The 22,281-nt window shown below is 52.2% G+C and overlaps 1 protein-coding gene across 1 annotated transcript; it reads right to left on the reverse strand.

The window, feature by feature from the left end:
• Positions 1-1,771: 1,771 nt before the first annotated feature.
• On the reverse strand, positions 1,772-21,991 carry KIAA1755 (KIAA1755 ortholog). Its single transcript, XM_029911779.1, has 14 exons — positions 21,959-21,991; positions 19,286-19,483; positions 17,152-18,550; positions 16,838-17,032; positions 15,631-15,754; positions 13,355-13,448; positions 10,396-10,482; positions 8,951-9,067; positions 8,159-8,257; positions 6,868-7,016; positions 5,372-5,510; positions 4,894-5,013; positions 3,940-4,131; positions 1,772-3,407 (listed from the first exon to the last, which is right to left on the reverse strand). The coding sequence occupies exons 1-14, from the start codon at positions 21,989-21,991 to the stop codon at positions 2,352-2,354; spliced, it is 4,002 nt and encodes a 1,333-aa protein (XP_029767639.1). The 3' UTR covers positions 1,772-2,351.
• Positions 21,992-22,281: the final 290 nt, after the last annotated feature.

Raw genomic sequence — 22,281 nt, forward strand, 5'->3', positions numbered from 1 at the left:
CAGGAATGCAGACCATCCCTACAGACTGGAAAACAGGGACTCTGAAAAGGATCTAGTGGTCACGGTGCATCAGCAACTCACCAGGAGCTCCCCGTGCGATGCTGGGGCAGATGAGGCTAATGTGATCCTTGGAGGTCTAAAGAGGGGAGTAGTGAGTCGGAGCAGGGAAGTGATTCACCTCTGTAAATGGCACTGGTGAGACCGATACTGGATCCTGCGTCCAGGTCTGAGGTCCACATTTTGGACAAGGTGCAGAAAAGAGGCACAAGGGCTGGACAAAATGGCTGACAGTGAGCCAGTGACCGAGGTCAATCTGCTTTGCTTATCGGAACGAGGGCTGAGAGGTGACTCTGTACAGGGAGTAAATCCTGCGTCCGGAGAAAAGCAGACTGAGAGCCCGCGGCTGGACGCTTCTGTCTGGAAGACTCTTTGGCCAAACATAAATGAGTTGTTTCAATACAGGGACAACGGAGTGAAATTTGAGGGCTCTGATCTAGGTCAGACCCGATGATCTCACAGTCCCTTCTGGACTTGAACTCCCTAGGTTTATGCAGGAGCTCAGACTAGGAACCAGAATGGTCCCTCCTCGCCTTACAATCCAGGAAGGACAGTGACCTGACCCCACAGGCCTGGAAGCAGGTCCTCTCGTTCCATTGCCAGCTGGCTGTGGGGGAAAGGATGGAACCAAACACAACGCACCCTTCTGAACTGACGAGGGGACGGGAAAGAGGAGGAGGAGGCAGCGCAGTAGGAGAGACGAGCCTGGATTTGAATGTTTTGTTAAAAAGAAAAACACTCGAGACTTCACCAAAATCCTTCCCAGGCAGACACACGGGGCCGGATTTTTAAACCACTCAGACATGAGATTCCTGGGATGACACATGAAAACTGGGTAACAGTGTGTGCAAACTGCTCACAACTGTCACTTGCATGTGCAGTCTCTGTAATAGTGCATGCAAGTTATGGACATCCCTGCATGCGCTTTGTATGCACAACTGTGGGTCCTGCGTGCTTGAAAGTCTATCCAGGAGCCAGTCTGAAATATCCACCCTTGGATTAAGGAGAATAAATGCCTGTCCGCTGGGGATGGATTATGGGTACAGCCTCAGAGGAGTAGAATCCGACATTTCTTTTTTGGCCCACTGAGGGCAGGTCTTCACTACGGGGGGGGGGGTCGATTTAAGATACGCAAATTCAGCTACGTGAATAGCGTAGCTGAATTCGACGTATCGGAGCCGACTTACCCCGCTGTGAGGACGGCGGCAAAATCGACCTCCGCGGCTCCCAGTCGACGGCGCTTACTCCCACCTCCGCTGGTGGAGTAAGAGTGTCGATTCGGGGATCGATTGTCGCGTCCCAACGAGACGCGATAATTCGATCCCCGAGAGATCGATTTCTACCCGCCGATTCAGGCGGGTAGTGTAGACCTAGCTTCAGAGTATACTGAGCACAGCTGCTAAGAGAAGATGAATCAGGAATGGATTTTGGTGCTCACCTTGAATTTATTCCTCTGGCTTCTCCTGCAGGAGTAGTAGCACCCGAGAAGGATTTCTGTTCTGGACGCTGTCTGACTGCAGGCTGCAATGTAGTTTCCTTTGCATTACTCTACACGGAGAGCTCTGCATTTTGGGTTTATTATTGGTAATAAAATTAGCCTTGAGTAACGGACAAAACATCCCAACACAAGCTGCAGCAGCCCCATAGACCAGGAGGGAAAGGAGACAGTAAAAACATGTGGGCAGGAGGGAAATTCCACTGGGCAGGCCGGGGAGTTGGGACGAGGAAGGAGGGATGTGGTGATCGCTGTGTTGTGGTAACAATTTACACTCCGAGGCCTGGCGGCTCTGGACAGGGGAAGGTTCAGCCGTAGTGAGCTGCGCGGTGCTCCTGCGGGGGATCAGGGATGACTGGTGTGCCTCGGGTGCTGCTAGAAGAGAAGTGACCAAACTGTCTCCATTTGCCCTAGGTTTTTCTCCTGCAGTTACTGAATGTGAATGGTACCATGATAACGTTACTGTTAACTCGACCAGTACCCTGCACTTACCCAGCTGCATGCCTTTCATAGGAGGACCACAAAGCACTTCACGATTATTAATTAACTGAGCCTCGCAGCTCCCCGGGAGGTAGGTAAGTATTGTTATCCCCATTTTGCAGATGGGTAGAAGTTAGGCACAGGGGAGTTAAGTAACCTGCCTAAGGCCAAGAAATGAGTCAATGGCAGGGTAAGGAGTAGAGTCCAGTAGGTCTGATGCCAAGTCCTGTGCTATAACCACTAGACAGCACAGCCACTCCGTGGCCAAAGTTGCCAGGACTGGAAAGCCAAAGCCAACCCAGTTTTGAAAGAGCTGGTTTTACTCGGCATCTGCTTTTTCATGGCTATTTGTGTGGTGGTTTTCCAGATATATGATTCCCAGGGGCTTTCCCAGAGGCCCGAGCAGTCCAGGACTCACGAGTTCCATGGGCAAAATGAGATTAGTTGTTGAAGGGTCTTGGGCCGAGTTCTGTGACTCTGTATCTTCAGAGGAAAAGCTGCCATGTCTGGACACCTGAAAGTATTGGGCTGCTTCCGGCATCTTACCCCGGTGCTGCTGACCACATGTGCTGCGGGCTGAGCAAGGCCCATCACCCAGGGACTCACTCGCGCTGTCCCGAGGAAACTGGCCAGGGTCTGGGCTAGAGGCTTGGGAAGGAAGAGTCAGAGGAGGCTTCTGGGGGGGTGCCCCATGGAGGCTTTCTAAAGCCTCCGTGCTGGGATTCTGAGCCAGGGCTTCTCTCTGTTCAAGATCAGCTCCACATGCAGCACTCAGGGGAGAATCTTCAGCTGTTATAGAGCCTTGATAAATACATCTGCCCTCCTGCACAGCCTTGCAGTACAAGGATTCCTGCTGAGAACACCTGGGGTCCCTGGGATCTATACCTAGGTCAGAGTCTGTGGGCAGATGTGCTTGTAATTCTCTCTCACTCCTTGCTCTGCATCCTGATTCTTCAACTTGTGTCTTGCTTCCTGCTGATACTTGGGCAGGGTTGGAAGCTGCTTTGCAAACATGAGGAGCTTTACCTTGGACTCTGGGGCCTGATTTAGTAGCAGCTGAGCTGAAAGACTCTTCCTCCCCACTACAGTCTGGCTCAACACCTTGGGCCTCCTTGAATTTTTCCAGCATCTCCTCAAGGATCTGCCTGGTTTCTTGACACGTCTGCCATGCCTTGTTCCATACTCCTAGTCCTCTGCAGCTGTGCAGGGTGTAGGCTTGTACCTTCATCTCCTGGAACCTCTCTGCTGAAAACTCCACAGAGAGCTTCTGTAGTGATTTCTCTAGGCATTGTAGGGCCTCCCGACGCGCTGGCTGTCCCTCTCCAAGCTTCACACGAGCCATGTGCGGTTTGCAGTCAAGGTTAAGCAATGTTATCTGGAAAACAGAGCAATAGTTTGTAGTTTTTCCTTGTCGCTCATCTAGAACCTGCTATCTCTCCTCCCCCAGGATCCCGCTTGCTGCTGGTGCAAGAACCTTCTCTTATACCTTCCGCCAACTGCAACATCCTTCCCATGCTCTCCATCTAGTGAACTTTTCTCTCTCTCCAAACCTCATTTCCCACTTGCTTATTTATCCCTCTGTAACTTCTCTCATCCCCTGTTCTGCTGCAGCCCCTCCACACCAACTTCCTTCTGGAGTCCTACAGAAATTCCATCATAATCACCAACCTTGAGTTTCTCCACCAGTTTGTCTCTACCAGTGTCAGGAGAGCGCATCCTCTAGGGAGAGCGGGGGGGAGGCTCCGTTTCCTTGCTATGCAATCAGCACTGGGGGTCTCAAACTACTTCACTGCTCCTACATTTCACACTCTGCCCTACAGATTCCCGTCTCCTGGCTGAGAGCAATATTGTCTGGGTCCAGTTTGCTGCAGTGTAACAATATGGAGCAGCTAGCTTAGCACAGTCACCTTGTCGCAGAACCTGCAGAGGTTGAGCAGAGTTTCCAGCTCCGCCTGCTGCCGCTCCAAGTTGGTGTAGAAACGCCTCAGCTTGGCCTGCATGGTACCGCTGGCTGCCTGGAAGGCTTGTGCCTCTGGGAACATGGAGCCTTGGAACTCAGCAGCTTCTTTACACAGCACAAGTCCATGGTTGTAGTGAGCCTAAAGGAGGATACAAGGAAAATGATCTATTCCTAAATAGGCTCTGCTGTCTTTATCCTGGGGGCCTTGTTTGCTGAGGGCCAGGAGCTCTGCTGCAGCTGGAAGATTCCAGCATCAAAGTCAGAGGAACGGTCTCGGTTTGGGCACAAACCATTTCTGGGTGCAAGGAAGCAGAAGAGAATCATTCTATCTTGGGAGGAAAGAAGAATGGAGGCTCTCATTCTACACTCCCCATGCTGAGACCTCATTTAATTCGGTGCCTTGCACGGGGCTGCTTGTTTGGGTCGATTAAGCAGACGCCTTAGTCTCCATAGAACCCTATCCTGGGCTTCCCCACACAGCACTGGACCTCCCTTGGAACAGCATGACTGCCCTCCAGAGCTGGAGGCTGGGAGACGGGAGGAGGAGGCGGGAGTGTTAGGGGTCGGAGCCCATACGTGGTCCAGAAGTATAAGGATTGTCTCACATTTGGGACTAACGCTGTGCAACACTGGGAACCTCCTTGCAAAAATCTGACCTGACAGTTACATGTTGATGGGCCCATTATCGCTCAAAGGGTCAAAAGTGGCATTTTCTGCAGATCTGTCACAATACTGGGCCATTTGTAACGAAATTGCAATGCAATGGGAGAAGCTCTAATTCTGGGGTTTCGTAGTTCATTCTGAGTACCTGGCAAAGAGCTCTAGCAAGACCCATGTTCCAGACACAGGCACTGTAGCTATCGCTAGGATACAGGTTATAGCAAAGCATCCTCAAACATACTGTAGCCTGCATCAAGAATTCCTTGAACTGCTGGTAGGATCTCTCCGAGCTGTCCGGGCTCCATTCCTCCGTGCTCAGCTCACGGAGCCGAGAATCTCCTTCATCAATCCAGCAAGTGAGCTAGAAGAAGAAATAAATAGGGTTTCCATGAGATCTCAGTTATTTAACAGCTGCCACTTCCCTGGGAATTTCCCCTCCTTCCCTTGGGTCATCCAGGTTTCGCAGAGTTTGTGAACATATTTTTCCCAGTAACCTAGTAATTAAAATCTGGGCTTCAAGAAAATCTTGTTGTTCTCCAGGTTCCCTTGGTATCAGTAGCCCAGGCTATGGGCAGAGAAGTTTATTTGCTTCACTCAACTCTGAGCTGAAGCAAAGAAATCTTGTCCTGGATTTGATGAATGAGATTCAGCAAATGTTGCCGTGGTATCCAAGGTGCAAGCTGTCCTTTCCGGCAGCATGTCTGGGGGAGAGCGCTCACCTTGCCGAATTCTGCCTCAAACTCCCGGATCTTTCGGAGGAACTCCAGGCGCTCCAGGCAGCTGTTGGATTTCGTCACCAAAGTGTGAACTTCTTCTTCCACTTGGTTGTAGAGGCCCATGGCTGAGTCCATGCTGTTCCTTAAGAACAAAAAAGGTGACAAATACATCTGGCCCGTCTCTGTTCACCTACAGCATATCAGCCACTGGTGTGTGAGGAGACCATCCACCCCTCCTAGAATTAGAGCTGAACATGCTACAGGTCAGGTCATGCTACAATTCCTAGTAAAGAAACCACCAGAGGGAGTCCTCTGAGCATCACAACCCCTTAAACGGGGAGAGGGGAACCCTAGCCTATGGCCGTGTGCTCCCTGGAGCTGGGTTCTAGTTATGACCCTGATGCACACTGTTGGGCGCTGAGAAAGGTCATGTGCAAAGATCGCTCTGCTGATTAGCAGTGGCGCCGAAGGACTGCATGTGCGGAGTGGAAGAGCCGCAGTCCCGTTCCTCCACACTGTAGCCCAGCGTGGCAGCCAGAGCTGAGGTCGCTGAGGGGTTGTAACTTGTAGGTGATGCTTTGCCACAAGCTGAGCCATGCTGCAAATGTTTCTAATCACCAGGGGACTCTGGATTTGTACCTGTCCAGAAAACCTCACTGTATCGCTCTGTGTGGGACCAGTTTGTGCCCCCAGACTGGCCGGCCCTGGGGCAAGGTCCATGTTACTCTCCAGATGTTTGGAGCCCTGAATAGCTGCAGGTGTAACGTCAGGTGATTGCACATGTCCAGCAGTCTCCCAGTTACATCGAGCAGGTTGGAGTTGGATGTTGGATACCAGAGGGAGGGATGGCGCTTGCTAACTCTGCTCTCTGTCACCTTGGAAATATCCTCCACCCCAGCCTGACACTGTCACAACCGGTGCGCGGCGGCACCGAGGCAGAGGAGCTCCGGCAAAGGAGTGGGGGACGAGTGGAGTGAACCGAGGGGGAAGGAAACCGGCAGGTATTGTGGTGTGCGGCTGGCTGGAAGCAATGTGATATTATTGGGAAGCAGCGCCATCTAGCAGACACACTGGAAAATAAAATGAAATAACATTGGATGACATCTGTTTAAAGTTGCATGGAATCGAGCTCTGCAGGGGACAAGAGCTCCTCGTCTTCCTAGTGCCACCGGCACATGTTCTCCTGCAAAGCCCAGGGAGAAAATCCTCACCCTGCTCAAGCGAACGGTGCCCGGCCGCCTTCCAGGCCTGGGCTGAGCGGGAACCACTCCCGGGACCTTGGGCCTCCAGCTGGGTGGGGAGCTGGCGGTGGTGGGAACACCTTGAAGGGCTGGCGAGAAGCCTGTGCCGGTGGGTAATGGGCTGCATTGTCCCCAGAGAACGGATGAGGAGCAGGGCTCTGCAATGCCAAAGGCACAAGCATCCTGAAGCCAGTAGGGTGAGAGCTCGGTGCTCAGTGTCCCTCAGTTCCGGGGCAGGGATGGCTCCAGTCTCCGTACCTGACATCCGGTGAGAAGCTGAGCCGGGATGCCTCCTTCCTCAGCCTGGCCAGCGTGGCCCCACCCTCTCTCTGCAAGCTGACCAACTGCACGTCGCTGAGCACTGCCTTCATCAGCTCCCTGTATCTCTCCGTGCACTCGGCTGCCTCCTGCCCCAGGGTCAGAGACACACACGCTTGTCACTGGGATTGCCCTGCTCTTTGCCCCGTCACCCTCTGAATCAACAGCACCAAGTCGGCGGTCAGGGGCGAAGGTAAGAACGGGCGCAGAGCCTGAGGTCGGAAAAGGCCTCCGACCTGGGGAGCAACATTGCCACCAAGGGAACTTTATTTTACCCTGGGACAAAATGGAGTTAAATGCCACGTAAAACACACATTGTCCTGCAAAGAGAGCCCTGGAGGAGCTAACTGAATCACAGACTGCCTAGGTCAGTTGCGGAAGCTGCTTCACTGGAGGGTTTCGAAAGGAGGCTGGAGCCGTCCGTCTTGGAGGGTTTAGACACAACAAATCCTGCATCTTGGCAGGGCGTTAGACTAGATGACCCTTGAGGTTCCTTCTAACCCTACAGTTCTGTGGTCCCTTGGTCAGGGGATCCCAATGTGCTTTCTGAGCATGCGACAGTAACAAACTCTACGCAGAGATCACCTCATCCACCACTGACTGCAGCCACCTGTGGGGTGCAACGTGGCAGCTGTCTGTGTCCAATGGGACCTGCACAGGGGCTCCAGGCAGGCCGTTTGGAATGATATGGACTGGAATTTGACAGGGCACTAGAGTTCACGCTCCTCCTCTTGCAGACCTTCCCATGGTATCTGCAGTGACCACAAGTAATCAGGGCTTTGGTGTTAAGTCTTAGCCAATAAACAGCATCTTCAGCAGAACAGTGCATCACACCCGCCAGGTCTCCAGCTCCAGCAGAGATTCACTATGACTGCTGCATGCAGTTCCTTGCAGGTCTCCTGTCCAAGTAGTGACACAGCCTGACCTGACTTAGCTTGTGGGCTGTGCCAGCTGCCTTAAAAATTGTTTTGCAATATAATAATGGCTTCTTTGCTCTTAAATACTGATTCTGTAGCAAGCAAAGGCTATGGGAGAGATTCACTGCTGCTTTTGATCAAATGCACCTAGAGAGTTCCTCTGGCTCTCCTGGTGGGCAGGAATTGCCCGGGGCTGGATTGCCATTGGGCACCAGGAGATGGCAGCACAATGCACATGCTGATGTTTTGGGGGATAACTGTGTCAGAGCTGGTTGCAGGCTATCCTGTTTGGCACTCGGAAGCATGGCTGTTACCTGCATATCCTCTGGGATGTCGCCCTTCTCCAGTTCCTGGATGGAGCTCTGCAGTAGCTTGGAGGCCTGCTTGAGATCTGCCACGAAGGGATGCAGCTTCTACAGAGAAGGAAACACAAGTGAGTTGGCCTGTCCCAGGCCAGGAGGGCTGGCGGATGGATGGCAAGACAGGCTTAGAGTAGAGAGGGGGGAAAGGTTTAGATTGTGTGGATGTATAAACAGATGGACAGTAGTTTAATGGCTGATAGGGGAAGAAGCAGGTGGAAATAGGGATGAATAGCAATGCAGCCAATAAGCAGGGTGGGAAGGTTAATTGCAGAGAGACATTGTAGATAATATATTTCTAAGCAGAACTGTGGTAGCTATTGATATTTAGCTAAAGTTCTGGGCCTTCTTGTTGATTTCTTGAACTTGTGTGTAATACATGTGAAAACCGCTGCTTGCTTCAGGGCATCCCATGGGAATCCTCCCCTTCATCTATCTCTCTCACTCACACACACACACACTTACTTTTTGTGATACATTGAAACAGAGATGTACTTATTGTGATGCAACCAGTTGGCATAACTTGCAACCAGATTCACTCTCTCCCCGCAGTCGGTGTTACGCTGTTATTGCAGTACCAGCAGCCTGTGCATTCTCGGACATTGTCTTCCTGCATTACCAAGGTACCCGGGATTTGCCAGTGATCGTCACTGTGAGTTTTATGCCCCCTGAGAAGCAAGTCCCTTGCTGAGGGAAAAGGGCTGCAGCAAACACAAGGAGAAAGCTAAAGGCCATGATAATAGACACCTGGAAGAATTGAACCCACTCGCCGTGGCAGTAAGGGAAAGTCCCATCCAAGTCTGGCGTCAGCTGGGTGCTGTCGACATAGCGGCTCAGAGCTCTGAGGGAAGTCAGGAGCTCCACCTGCAGGAGGGAGGGACACCGCTTGTAAATACTGTGGTGAGCTCTTACAGAGGCACGGGAGAGTGGTGGGTAAGAGGTTGGTTTGGCAACGCTTCCCCAAGGGGATCCTGCAGCGTTTGGGCATGAAAATCCCTCTCTCCTTCTCCAAAGATCCCGGCCGCCTGAATCCCCAAAATGGGGCTGGAAGAGTCAGAAGGAGAAGCTGCTGGCTGAGATTCCCAGCCGTCCGCTCCTGCCTGGCTATGCTGTAAATCCTGAATCCCACATGCAATACGCTGGCTCAGTGCATGCAGCTGTGCTAGTTATTGGCAGCAAATGAGTCAGTTCCTCTGTTGGCTCAAGAGGTAGAGGGGCTTGTTTGGGTAGGTCCTGGTTTCATCCCCATGCAAGACCCCGGGGTCTGCGTGCAGCTGCGGTTTCTTACACGCAGTCTTTATTCAGGCAAACGCCCGCTGAGTACAGACCTCAGGGTGTTGCCCACTGGGGGCTCGACCCAAAGCCCACTGAAGCGGCTTCAACAGGCTTTGCATGAGGCCTGGAGAGAAAAGCTGTTGGCCTTGGCATTTTAGCAGTTCTGGTTCCTTCCCGAGAGCCTGAACCCAGCACTGGCTCAGAAGAAGTCACTGTCTCCAAGTGGAGCTCCCTGGGGCTCTGTGGTTTTCGAATGCACGGCAGAACGCTGGCATTTTAGTATATCTGCCAGGACAGCCAAGCTGGGTAATCGAACTCATTAATATTTCACATTATATTAATTAAACAGAGCAGCATTAAAAGAACAATAAACTCTTTCAAGTGGTGAGTTATTATCCTAATGCCCGTGTCCAGCGGGTGGAAGTAATTGGGAAATTACTCGGCTTCCCCCGGGTGGCTGCAGTCCATTACTGCCATCAGACAATGTGAGGACTGCAAGAATTACCTGCCTGGGAGACGGACAATAGGATAAAGGCCCCACAGACAGAGAGAAGGGCACCTCTCCCTGCTCCTCATCCGAGACAGGGTCCAGGTATTTCAGAACGAGGGTGAGGACTGACGATGTCATGGGAATAGTGGAACCTGAGCTCTAGCAACATGACCAGGACAGACAGACAGACAGAATCCATCTAGTCACTGCTCCTGCCGGCACAGATGGAGCCTGGTGAGCTAGGCCAAGGTGGAGATGAGGTGGGGGAGCACCTTGGTCCAGCTCCATCCCCCTGACTGCAGAGACGAGGGAGGAAAGGAAGGAACCATCCGTCAGTACAGACTCTGTCCTCCTTGCAGGAGAAGGTGCAAATAATATAAAGACGAGGTTAGGGAGCAGCTACAGAAGAAGCTGCTCCAGTCCTCACCTGCATTCCAGGTAACTTCTCCAGGTGTGCAGCCGCATCCTTCTCTGCCAACAGCAACACACCATGGATGGTGGCAGGTGAAGATCTCTGCAGGGGAAGGCAGAGTAAATGTCACTCCTTGCAATACAAGAGATGTTAAGAGTAACAAGAAGGGTTTCTTCAGGTATGTTAGCAACAAGAAGAAAGTCAAGGAAAGTATGGGCCCCTTGCCTCACTAACCTAATTGCCTTCTATGAGGAGATAACTGGCTCTGTGGATGAGGGGAAAGCAGTAGATGTGTTATTCCTTGACTTTAGCAAAGCTTTTGATACGGTCTCCCACAGTATTCTTGCTGGCAAGTTAAAGAAGTATGGGCTGGATGAATGGACTGTAAGGTGGATAGAAAGCTGGCTAGATCGTCGGGCTCAACGGGTAGTGATCATTGGCTCCATGTCTAGTTGGCAGCTGGTATCAAGCGGAGTGCCCCAAGGGTCGGACCTGGGGCCAGTTTCGTTCAATATCTTCATTAATGATCTGGAGGATGGCGTGGACTGCACCTTCAGCAAGTTTGTAGATGACACTAAGCTGGGAGGAGTGGTAGATACGCTTGGGGGTAGGGATAGGATACAGAAGGACCTAGACAAATTAGAGGATTGGGCCAAAAGAAACCTGATGAGGTTCAACAAGGACAAGTGCAGAGTCCTGCACTTAGGACGGAAGAATCCCATGCACTGCTACAGACTAGGGACCGAATGGCTAGATAGCAGTTCTGCAGAAAAGGACCTAGGGGTTACAGTGGACGAGAAGCTGGATAGGAGTCAGTGTGCCCTTGTTGCCAAGAAGGCTAATGGCATTTTGGGCTGTATAAGTAGGGGCATTGCCAGCAGATCAAGGGACGTGATCATTCTCCTCTATTCGACATTGGTGAGGCCTCATCTGGAGTATTGTGTCCAGTTTTGGGCCCCACACTACAAGAAGGAGGTGGAAAAATTTGGAAAGAGTCCAGCGGAGGGCAACAAAAATGATTAGGGGTCTGGAGTACATGACTTATGAGGAGAGGCTGAGGGAACTGGGATTGTTTAGTCTGCAGAAGAGAAGAATGGGGGGGGATTTGATAGCTGCTTTCAACTACCTGAGGGGGGGTTCCAAAGAGGATGGAGCTCGGCTGTTCTCAGTGGTGGCAGATGACAAAACAAGGAGTAATGGTCTCAAGTTGCAGTGGGGGAGGTCTAGGTTGGATATTAGGGAACACTATTTCACGAGGAGGGTGGTGAAGCACTGGAATGCGTTACCTAGGGAGGTGGTGGAATCTCCTTCTTTGGAGGTTTTTAAGGCCCGGCTTGACAAAGCCCTGGCTGGGATGATTTAGTTGGGGATTGCTCCTGCTTTGAGCAGCGGGTTGGACTAGGTGACCTCCTGAGGTCCCTTCCAACCCTGAGATTCTATGACATTCTCTGCTTACTCTGCACGTGACATTCAGCCCTGGCATTTGGAAACACTCCCCAAACACAGGACTGTCCGGTTGTGAGCGGGAGAGCCTCATCTCCTGAGCAGTACAATGCTGGTGTTAGAAGCCAGAGAAAAAGCGCCCGAGCAGAGCTGGGTGGGAAATGCAACCCCCTTTCCCCCAGTCCAGTCACTCGGGCCAGAACCTGTGTAGAACAGGACAGTGCATCCACACCCGGGCTGTGTCCACCTCCCACGAGCAACCCAGCAAAAAGCAGTAGGGGAATTTCTATGAAAAATTCTGTATTCGTACTGGAAAGGCGTGTACGGTCATCCAGGCTGGGGACAGAACGAACATCATGGGACTTAGCTGACCAGTCACAAATGAGCACAAAGCTCACTGAAGAGACCTAAAGCAAACCCTGGCAAAACGCAGAGTTGATGGGAGCAGTGACAGGGTGACAAACTCTCAGCCCCTTTGCAGGAACACAGGGCACTTCTCTGAGTTGCCCTGGGCTCAGGCACGAAACACCTGTATTAAGATGCAGGGTAATTATTGCAGAGTCATTCTGGCAGGTGGGCCCAGTTAATGCCAGCCAGGACTTGCAAGGGGCAGAGGAGGTCCTGCCGGGAATCCTTAGGAGCAGCTGTGAGAGGTGGAGATGTACGTGGCGCTGTAGTGTTTGAATTCCAGGTATGGGATAAGCTCGGACATGAGCTCAGAGTCTGGGTGCTCCATTGCGGATTGGTCCATTCACAGGGGCACTGACTAGATTCTGCGGCTGACTGTGGCTACTGGAAGCAGAGAGAAACGTAGTAACCCCAGATTGACAAGTGACTTGGGCTGGGGCTTGGACAAAGGATTTTCTCTCCTGGTTTTAGAGTGTGCAGAGACAGAGAGGTTGGGGATGGAAAGATGCACATCTCCTGGCTACATGAGCTAAGCCTACCGTGATTTTGGGGTAGCAATGAGCATCTTTTGAGCCCCGGGGGACTATAAACAGTGCTTTGAGTCTGGTCCTCCACGTGTGTGATCTGTGTATCCGTAGGTGGCAAGCAGAGAATTGTAGTGGCAACTTTGAGACCAGACAACCGGGAAAGGGCTGGAGTGTAGCACTGGAGCCAGATGCATTGATGGTTCCTCGGGAGATCAGTAACTGGCACTGTGAAGCAGGTGTCCCAGGGAGAGCAGGGGCTACGCAGTGTTTCCTAGATAAATATATCCTGCTCCCACAGAGGGTAACTGAGACCTGCCTGCCTGAATGATCTTGCTTAGGGCAAAGAGTGTGGATGAGATCAAAATCTTGGCCTCAGGGCATCGCAGACAAAGCGACTGTCAACGGATCAGCTCTAGGCCAGCAGGGACCTGCTCACAGGTCCCTACCCAACGCAATACACTCCAGAGGGAATTTGAAAAGTGCTTTAGGGACAACACTGCTGAACTTTACTGATTAGCTGGACAGAGGATCTCACCCACCCAAATCGACTGTGCTTATCCCTCTGAGCTCACTACTGTACAGAGACCAGCGTGTACCTGGACTGATCTGAATGCCGTGGGCAGGGTCGGGCAGGGAGGCTGTCTCCTGGCATCCACCACAATGGTCAGCCCTCTGTCCCTTGCTTCCTTCCTAGGGAACGAAATAAACCACAGTGAGCTCCCATTGGAGGAAGAAAACGGCATTAATTGAGAGTGGCAGACCCTCAGCAGCTGATTTGGGGTTTCCCCACCCCTGCTGGAGAGGAAATGCCCCGCTTTCCTGAAGGCACCATCCTGGGGTCTGTGTGCCTGCGCTGCAGTGGGGAGCGAGTCTCCCAGCTCGGGCAGACAGACTCGTGCTAGAGAGCTCGCACTAGTGCACCAACACTAGCAATGCGGGCAGTGGAGGCAGCAGCTTGGGCGCTCCAGCCCACCTCACCCCCTAGGCATCAGAGCCCACGGTTCAGCCCACGCCGAACGTCCGTATTTCTGGTTTTAGCACGCTCGCTCGAGCCCACCCGCATGAGTCTGTCTGCCAGGCTGGGAGCTCGCTTGCCGCTTCCGGCCTCAGTGTAGACGTGCACCCGCTGACGTCTGGTCAGGGGAAGTCTAAGGGCCTCCTTTCCCCTGAGAGCTGCTGTCCTGCTCCCTTCTCCCCCACACTTCAAGTTGGCACCTCTGTCCTCGCCCTCCCAGCCATGCAGTAAGTCAGCGCCCGCGTGAGAGCCCAGACTGAGGCCAAGAGGGAATGTGAACTCTTCCAAAGCTGTAGCACTACTTTAAACCAACCAACAGGAGGTGCTGTGGCCCCTCTCCCCACCCTTCTCCATTCCAGACCAAAGCTGAAGGAGACACCTGCTGGATTGAATGGTACTGAACCCCCAAATACATTGCTTGGATTACCCCAGGCCTTCTCCTGCATGGAGACAGTGAACAGTTCATCACTTCACACCTACCCCTCTAGGGGTTATTTTACCATCAGCAGCGTAGGTGGCTTTGGGGGCGGGGGCTGGGTGTGTTTTTCTAGCAAACAGGGAAGGGCTGGAGCAATCCGAAGACCCCAGAAGCAGAGCCGGATTTTCCAGTTAAGTGAAGGTTTCAATGGACGGTAGAATTCTAATTTTCTCTTCTGTGAGGAGTAGGTGGCCTTGCCTATGGCTGGTCCTGGTTTCTAGCCTTGATTACTTCACTCTGGTGCACAATGGCTAATGACATTGACAAAGAGGTACGTGGCGTGTACATTATCCTCTGAATTAGTTACATATTTCAGTGACTCCTCCTGGGATTGTCCCGCAGGCTGAAACCCTGGGACATGAACATCAACTCTTCCCTTTCCTCCTGAAGATCTTCTGGGCATTTGGCCCTGGCCAGCCTTCTCCCCCATGGCAAGAGCCCCACCTCTGCTCTCTCTCTGCCTGCTCCCCCCAGAAATGCCTGCATACACCCAACATCACGCACACTATTTATCTTCACATCCCACAGCTGCCGTGGGATTTCAAAGGACGGGTGGAAAGAACTTCTGAACTACCAACACAATGTCCAACGTGCTCCAGTAGGGGGCAGTGGTACACATTCCAGCATGTGTGCAGGTGGAATACATCCAGCTACACACGGAGGGTTAAAAGCCCCCAAACCACCACACTGAGCAGTTCCAGAAAGAATGCCTTTCACAGTAATTAACTGGGCCCTCTGAGAGTTGCCTGCAGCCTAGAGCCATCTGACTCCCTTTTGCCAGGCAGCAGGATGGGGGCGCAAAGCAGGCAAAGGAGCGAGTATGGATGCCCAGCTCCCAGGCAGAACCCACCCCCTAAACTCCATATTCCCCAAATTCCATTAGCCCGTGTTTACCCTCGACTATGCTACTGCCTGAAAGGAATTGGAACGGGGCATGCAAGCCTCCACACATGGCAGGAAGGGGTTAATGGGCAGCTGGAGGCTGAGATACCTGGAGCAGAAGTCTGGCTTCCAGGGTAAAAGGCAGAGCCCTGCTCAGCTGGGGGGACTAGGCAGAGAGAGAGCAGAGGTTGGAGAAGGCTGGTCAGGGCCCAGGGCCTAGCAGATCTGCCCGAGGAAAAGGAAGAATTTAAGTTCATGTTGTTTCCTCCTTGTTTTGGAATTGGAGTGCCCTGCAAGGGGTAGAACTGTAAGGGACCTGACAGAGGGCTAAGTCTCTGCAACCCAGAAGGTGTTGGAGGCTGGGCAGAGCAGTGGGAGACAGGCTGGGAAACCGAGGCTGAGTGGCTGCTGCGCCGGGCGATGCTGCATGCAGGTGCTCTGCTGAGGTGATGCTATCACATGGATGTTGTGGGAAGGGTGCCGCGTTCTCCCCTTACCTGGGGATGGAGCAGAGGTAAAGGAGGAGCTGGGCTACCTCTCTGGCGGAGCACCAGGTAGCTTCCCACGCTCTGCTGCTTGTGGTCACCTGGATCAGGGCCCTGCCAAGCTTATCTGTGCTCCCTGCAGCCAGGAAAAAGCAAACGTTGAGTTACCAGTTCACAGGACTGCCACGCCCACGTGTTCAGGAGACTTAAAAATCATGAGATTGTTCAAAAAACAAAGGTTGGGTTCTTTTATTTGCCTTCTCTTTTTGAGCCTTTAAGAGTCACATTTTCAAGCTGTTTTCTCTCTGCAACCATGAAGGCCAGAGACATGCTTTTTCTTAAAACAAAACAAAAAAAAGCAGAGTTTCAACCTATGCCATGATTCCAGGAATTGGGGCTTCAAGGAAAACACCAAGTATCAGGAGACTTGGCGATGTTACGGTTGTTGTGGAGTGGGAGACCGCGGACAATCCAAATGTCACCTATTGCGTGTTCCCTTTAACTGCTCCGTCCCACGGCCCCATGCTTTCCCTGGAAGCCCTTAGGGAGTGCTGCTTGCATGGCACAGCACCTCCAGTACGTCTCCTTGGGGACTTCATGGAAGAGCTGCGGCAAATACTATTGGCCTAAACTCCCTCACGACCTCACTTTCACCTTGATGCCTGCTAACGCCTCAGGTTTCCGCCTGGTCTGAGTAGCTGGGGTGGAGGCTCATGTGAGAGGGGCTGGAGTCTGGAGGAATTAGTACCATGTTGGGAGCTCTAATTCTGGTGCTGGGGGGGTTTTCATCTGTGTCTCAGAGTTCTCATCTGTGAAATGGGGGGAGAATGTTTCCCTGCCTGCCTGGGGGGCTGTGCCGTGCCTTCAGGAGATAAGAACTGGTTGGGAAATGTCTGGGTTTCCCCTACAGCATTTTTTTGTTTCTGTCAAAAATGTTCAGGTTTTCATTGTAACCCCCCCCACCCTCCCCACAAATATTCAGTTAAAAATTAGTTCTCAGCCACTTAAAACAGAAACATTTCAGCTGACCAGGCAAATATTTTAGTTTTATTGAAATGCCCAACTGAAATTTTTGCCATTTTGGTGCTTTCCATTTTTCAACAAAACCCCTAAAAAATGTAGGACATTCCCTGCAGAAATGTTCATTTTCATTAAAAAACCACTGTGAATGAAGACATGCGAGTAGGTCTAATCATGATCCTGTCACTGGGTTCAGTACCTGGCAAACAAGCTATGCCCGAGAACAAGAGCTCGGCGCTGAGATCCTGCCATTGGGGCGGCCGTTGAGGGCTGGACTCTGCAGACAGCGGTTCTTGGGCAGGAGAGCTCACGGTGGGGGCACAAAGCCCGTTCTTACAGTTGGTGCCTTGGAGAGAGCTGATGTCGAAGAGAGACGCGTCCGTCTGATCGGTACCTGGCCAGGAAAACAGATCAAAGATGTGGCAGAGTTTTTAGCAAGGAGGCAAAGCTTACACAACTTACTACCATGATTGCTTTATACCCAGATTTGTACAACCCTCTACTGGCTATTACCTTTCCCAGCCGGCTTAGCTCTGCTCATCCTGGGAGAGTAAATAGCCGACATCCTTTTCCAAGGCCCTTCATGGTGGCTGGTACCAGACAAACTGTCCCCTGGGGACGCTGGTTGTTGTCGGCCCTTGAAGAAGGAGAATTTATGGTTGGCAGGGGGAGACTGTGACCGAGGGAGATTTCTCCTTGCACCAGCAGGAGACTTGAGAAGCTTTAAGTATCCCTGTTTTGTCACCTCCTCGGCTTTCGTCTCCTGAGTCACTGCCTTCCGAGGGCAGCCAGAGAGGAGTCTGGGAGCGGCTGCCTGGCCTGGCCTCTGTCTGGGGTGAGCTGAACTCTCTGGAGCTGTGCTTGCTGAAGGGAACTCCGGTCTGGGCACATCAGACTCCTCCGATATGGCTGCCATGAGCCCAGAGCCAAAGCTCACGGGGTTCTGAAGGGCGGCCACGTAGGACTCACGGTATCGACACCTCGGCCCGTGGAATTTGGGGTCTCTGTTCAGTTTCCTCCTCAGACACGGCGTGCAGGGACCCTCCTCTGAGCTCTCCCCTTTCCCACAGGTCCATTTTTCAGCTGCTGACCCTCTGTTCACCCTTGGAAGCCGTGATTTACGCTCTGATGGCACCTTGATTTCTCTAGACGGTCCAGGTTTCTCAGCAGATGGTCCTGACTTGGCCAGAAGATCCAGCTTCATTTCTTCAGAAAACTCCAGCAGGTCGACATAGTCACCGTCCAGGTCCTGGCTGATGATATCGCACAGGCTTGGCACAACAAACACACTGGGCTTCTTCCATGATCCTGCTTGGTCCACCTTGATGAGTCCTGGATACTTGCCCTGGCTGGACCTCCAGGGCACATCTTTGCAGTCTTGGACATTACCCATGACGTTACCAGGGGGCACCTGAGCATCAGCCATGCAAAAAGACATTGTGCAGCTCTGTGATGCTGGCTCTACCATCACTTCAGAGCTGCCAAGGTCCAGTGCATGTGCTGGAAGGGACACTCTGACCTGGGTGGGACTTGGTGCTGCTTTGGGCTTGCTGATGAATTCTGGCGTGGCTATCTTACTCCAAGGCACGGGGGCAATTCCCTTTTCTGTGGCTACCAGGCAGGTGTGCAGAGGTGCTCTCTCCAGGTCTCGGTTGATTTCCTCCAGCCACTCATTAGTAAATAGCAGTGTGTAGGAGGATTCAGGAACTGTTCTTTCTTCCACAGTGCGCAAGTCCCGAGAGAGGCACTTCACAGTGATGCAGGCAGATTGCTCTCCGTAGGGCTCTGCTTGCAGGTAGAAGTCTCCTGGGCGTAGTAAGAGGGGGTTGAGTGGGGCAAGGTGAATGACCACTTTCTCGTGAAGACACAAGGGCCAGCCTTCATGGAGAAAGATGCAGTTAAAGTAAGGTGCCTAAGAGAAGAAAAACACACAATGTTAACAAAATGGGATCTGACCAGCTTATTGTGGTCTAATGGATGGAGCGCCAACCAGGGAGACGGCTCTACCACGGGCCTGCTGGGTGATCTTGGGCAAGCCACTCCCCTCCCCGTGCCTCAGTTTCCCTATCTGTAAAGTGGGGATAATGAGCCTGTCTTCCTTTGTAAAGTGCTTTGAGACCTACTGATGAAGAGCTGTGTAAGAGCTCGGGATTATTATTATAATTATATGGCCTTTGTTCCACAGTATGCGAGCACCTTGCAACCTGTACTGGACGATTTGTCACAGCTCCTGAGTGCGGCCGGGCCGGGCCATTATTCCTGTTTGGGGTGGGGATAATGATGTACAGACCGACTCTGCAGTGCCACAAAGTGCCTCACAATGATTAATAAACCCAGCAACCTGCGGGGGGTTGGGGAAGTCTCATCATCCCATTTTACAGATGAGAAAATGAGACCCCGATGAGGAGATTTGCTGAAGGCCCCATAGAGAGAACCCAGGCGTCCTGTTTCTCCTGTTCCTTGCTTAACTACCAGACTGCACTGCCCCTAGGTGGGATACCACAGCGTTTAGAGTCTACGTGGAAAGTTTGCTTCAGTGGGGGAAGCCTGCCTGCATCCATGCACCCACGGCAGGCCTGGGTCTGAGAGCCGGGCTCTGGGAAGGCTTGGGGGAGGTGGATCCTGGAGTTGTTATCCATGAACTCACACAGGCCGCCTGCCGCACATGCTCAAAGAGGCGCTTGGCAGGAATCAGGAAATCAAGGAGGCAGCACAGCCCGTCGCCGTGGTAGTCGCTGTCTAGCAGGCGGAAGAGCTGGCTGAGGACGGTTGGGGCTGTGACTTCAAATGGCGGGTAGAGGGCTAGCAGGGCGTTCTGCACCGCGGCATCGAGAGACCGGGGATCCTGCAGGGGAAACGCACCATCCATTAGACAGATCAGCACTAGCAATGGACCAGTTTCCACCCCCTTTGGGGACCTCTCCCACCGCCCCCAGTTTAATATACCCCATCCATCACTTGCTTTCCCAGCCTCCCCACAGAGCCTCCAGACCGGCCCTCCAGCCTGGGGGGAGCGTGGAAGTGTCTTTAAAGGAAGAACGCTGATTTAAATACACCAGTGCGGCTGGCAGAGCCACGTGCAATAGACATATTTCCTTGGGAGTAACCCTGCTTTTCTGGGACTCGGGGTACATTAGTTATGACACTGCTGAAGTGAGGAAAGGTCGAAAGGTCTGAGCGAATTGGGGAGATGCCACTAGCGTCACAGAGGACTGTCTTTTGCACAGACAGGTTAAGGGGCTTTTGATTTAAAGGGTCGTCAGTATGTCTAGGTTTATACTCGTTTGATTTGTGGTGGGTCTGACTTTCCAAGTGCAGGCTCCAAATTCTAAACTCCTCAAAGTTCAGGAGTGTTGACACCTGGTGATTTGGCTCAGCCCATTGTAGCGAGAAGGGTAGCTAGCGAGATTAGATGCGGTCCCAACTTCCCCCAAGTTCAGAGCTGTTCAGAGCTAAGCTCTCTCCCAGACACTGGCAGGGGTCTGAGAAATACAATCGTGTGGATGGGTGACGATGCGTGAGGCCAGGCACCTTGATCGCTCTGGTTCAGCCTCATCCCTACATTTCACTGATTCCAAACCAATCATTGGAGAATCTGTTAGGAAATATCCTACCTATTCTACAGCTCCATTCCTTGCAAAACAAGACCCTCCAGACTAAAACAAGCCACCATGTGTGTAAGGCCCACGTCATGATGTTTCCAATTCGCTGACCTGACGCTGCAGAAGCAGTTAATTAAACAAACCCTGTTTCCAAGGCTGTGCTAATGTGACTGACGTAACTGGTGCACAAAGGGAAGCACTCAGGATGAGTTCATGTTCAATTTCAGCTGCTTTAGGGGTGGGGGGGAATAAAAATGGTTGTGAAATGCAAAAACCACCTACCTAGTAGGGACAGATGCTGGCTTTTCAAGCCTTTAGGAAGGGCTTTCAAGCCATTCACGGAGCGTAAATAATAATGCAGCTATAGTAGCCTGAGACAGCTCTCCCAGAGCTGGTATGTGTGCAGGAACTGGACAGGCAGACACATAAAGACTTGACAGGATTTGCACGTACAGAGGCCCAGAGGCCCACACAAATGGAGGTTTCTGAGCATGCAAACCCATGTTCCTGCAAAACCTGGGCTGGTGGAAGCTGGTGGAAGAATTGACCCCAATGTGCTTTGTAACTAGGATGTGTTGAGTTTTTATATAGATATAAAATCTCCTGATCTGTCTCTGTTCAATCCCTCGCTTTTATCTCCTGCTGCCAAGCTTGACCTGCTACAGACCTGAGCTTCTTGACCTGGTAGGAAGGTCAGTCTCCAAATGTAACTGGACTTGATACGGACGAATTCCAAAGCTCTGAGCACAGCCTCGAGCAGAGAGGCGCTTTCGTTAGCAGCCTCCCAGTGAGCCAGCCAGGAGTTGTATCAGCAACGGCTTTCTGGTACTTCAATGAGCCCAGGCACTTGGCAGGGTCTGTAGCTGTCACACACGGGGGCTGAGGGGGTGAGATTGTCACACACAGGTCGACGTGGGGACACTCGGGAAAGGGAAGTGGAATTATCCCAAGGTGTGAATGTAGAGAGCACTAGTTAAAGCACATTGAACCCCTGTGTGGACACGCTACTTCAGAAGTAAAACTGCTTTTGTCCAGCTTAGCTTAATTAGGTTTAATGGGTTTTAGCTGCACTTTAACATCACACCTTTTAGCTAATTCTGAGGAGCTTTCCTGAGCGTCCCCAGGTAGACACACCCTGCCATTAGATTCTCACTGCGCAGTGAGGCAGATTTCAGCCTGGTTGCAGAGCTCTCTGTTTACCAGTTTAAAGTGAAGGCTGTGTCAGATTTGACAGCCTTAGGCCTGGTCTACACGTAAAAATTAGGTCAACATAGCTGTGGCACTCAGGGGTGTGAAAAATGTACACCCTCTGAGCACTGTGGTTAAACCAACCTTGCCCTGGTATAGAGGTGGCTTGGTCGATGGACGAATTATTCCGTCAGCCTGGCTACCGCAACGTGGGGAGGTGGATTCCCTACAGCAGTGGAAAAATCTCTTCCGTCAATGCAGGAAGTGTCTACTACGCTAAGGCCGCACAGCATGGGTGCAGGGCTGCAAAGCAAGCTTGTGTCAATCTGCTTCTGCCCTGACCTGCAGGGACCTCCTCTAGAGGGGACAGGGGAGGCAGGGAGCTACATCCATGTGAGCCCATCCAGCGCTGGCCTCCTCGCTGCTGCTGAGATCTGCAAACAGACACTTGCACAATACTTGGTTTTCTCCCCCGGTCAGATTTGTCGGAAGGGGCCTGGTTGCGTGGCATTGGGGCATGGGAATCCTACTCTTTTGCAGACTGTCTTGCAAGTCAGCTTCATCTCTCCGTTCTGTCCTGCTGTCTGGGTACCATGGCACCTCAAACCCCCTGTCTGCTGGTTCTCATGCCCTTCCTTGGTCTGGTGGATGGGACAGTGAACGGAGCAGCCGGTGCTGTTACTCCCAAATCTCAAAGGGGAGCTTGGAATTTAGCCACCTCCCAGCAGCTGGTGAGGTACTGAATTCACTGGGTGTCCTGGTGCTGTAACAAAACAGAGATGAAGAAGTTCAAATCCCCCCACCTCCCCCAGATGAACCAGTTCAGATCCTAATGCTGTAATTTGTAAAGCAG

This window comes from Terrapene carolina, unplaced genomic scaffold (assembly GCF_002925995.2).
Source record: "Terrapene carolina triunguis isolate 2854851 unplaced genomic scaffold, T_m_triunguis-2.0 Scaffold130, whole genome shotgun sequence".
Taxonomy (NCBI): Eukaryota; Metazoa; Chordata; order Testudines; family Emydidae; genus Terrapene; species Terrapene triunguis.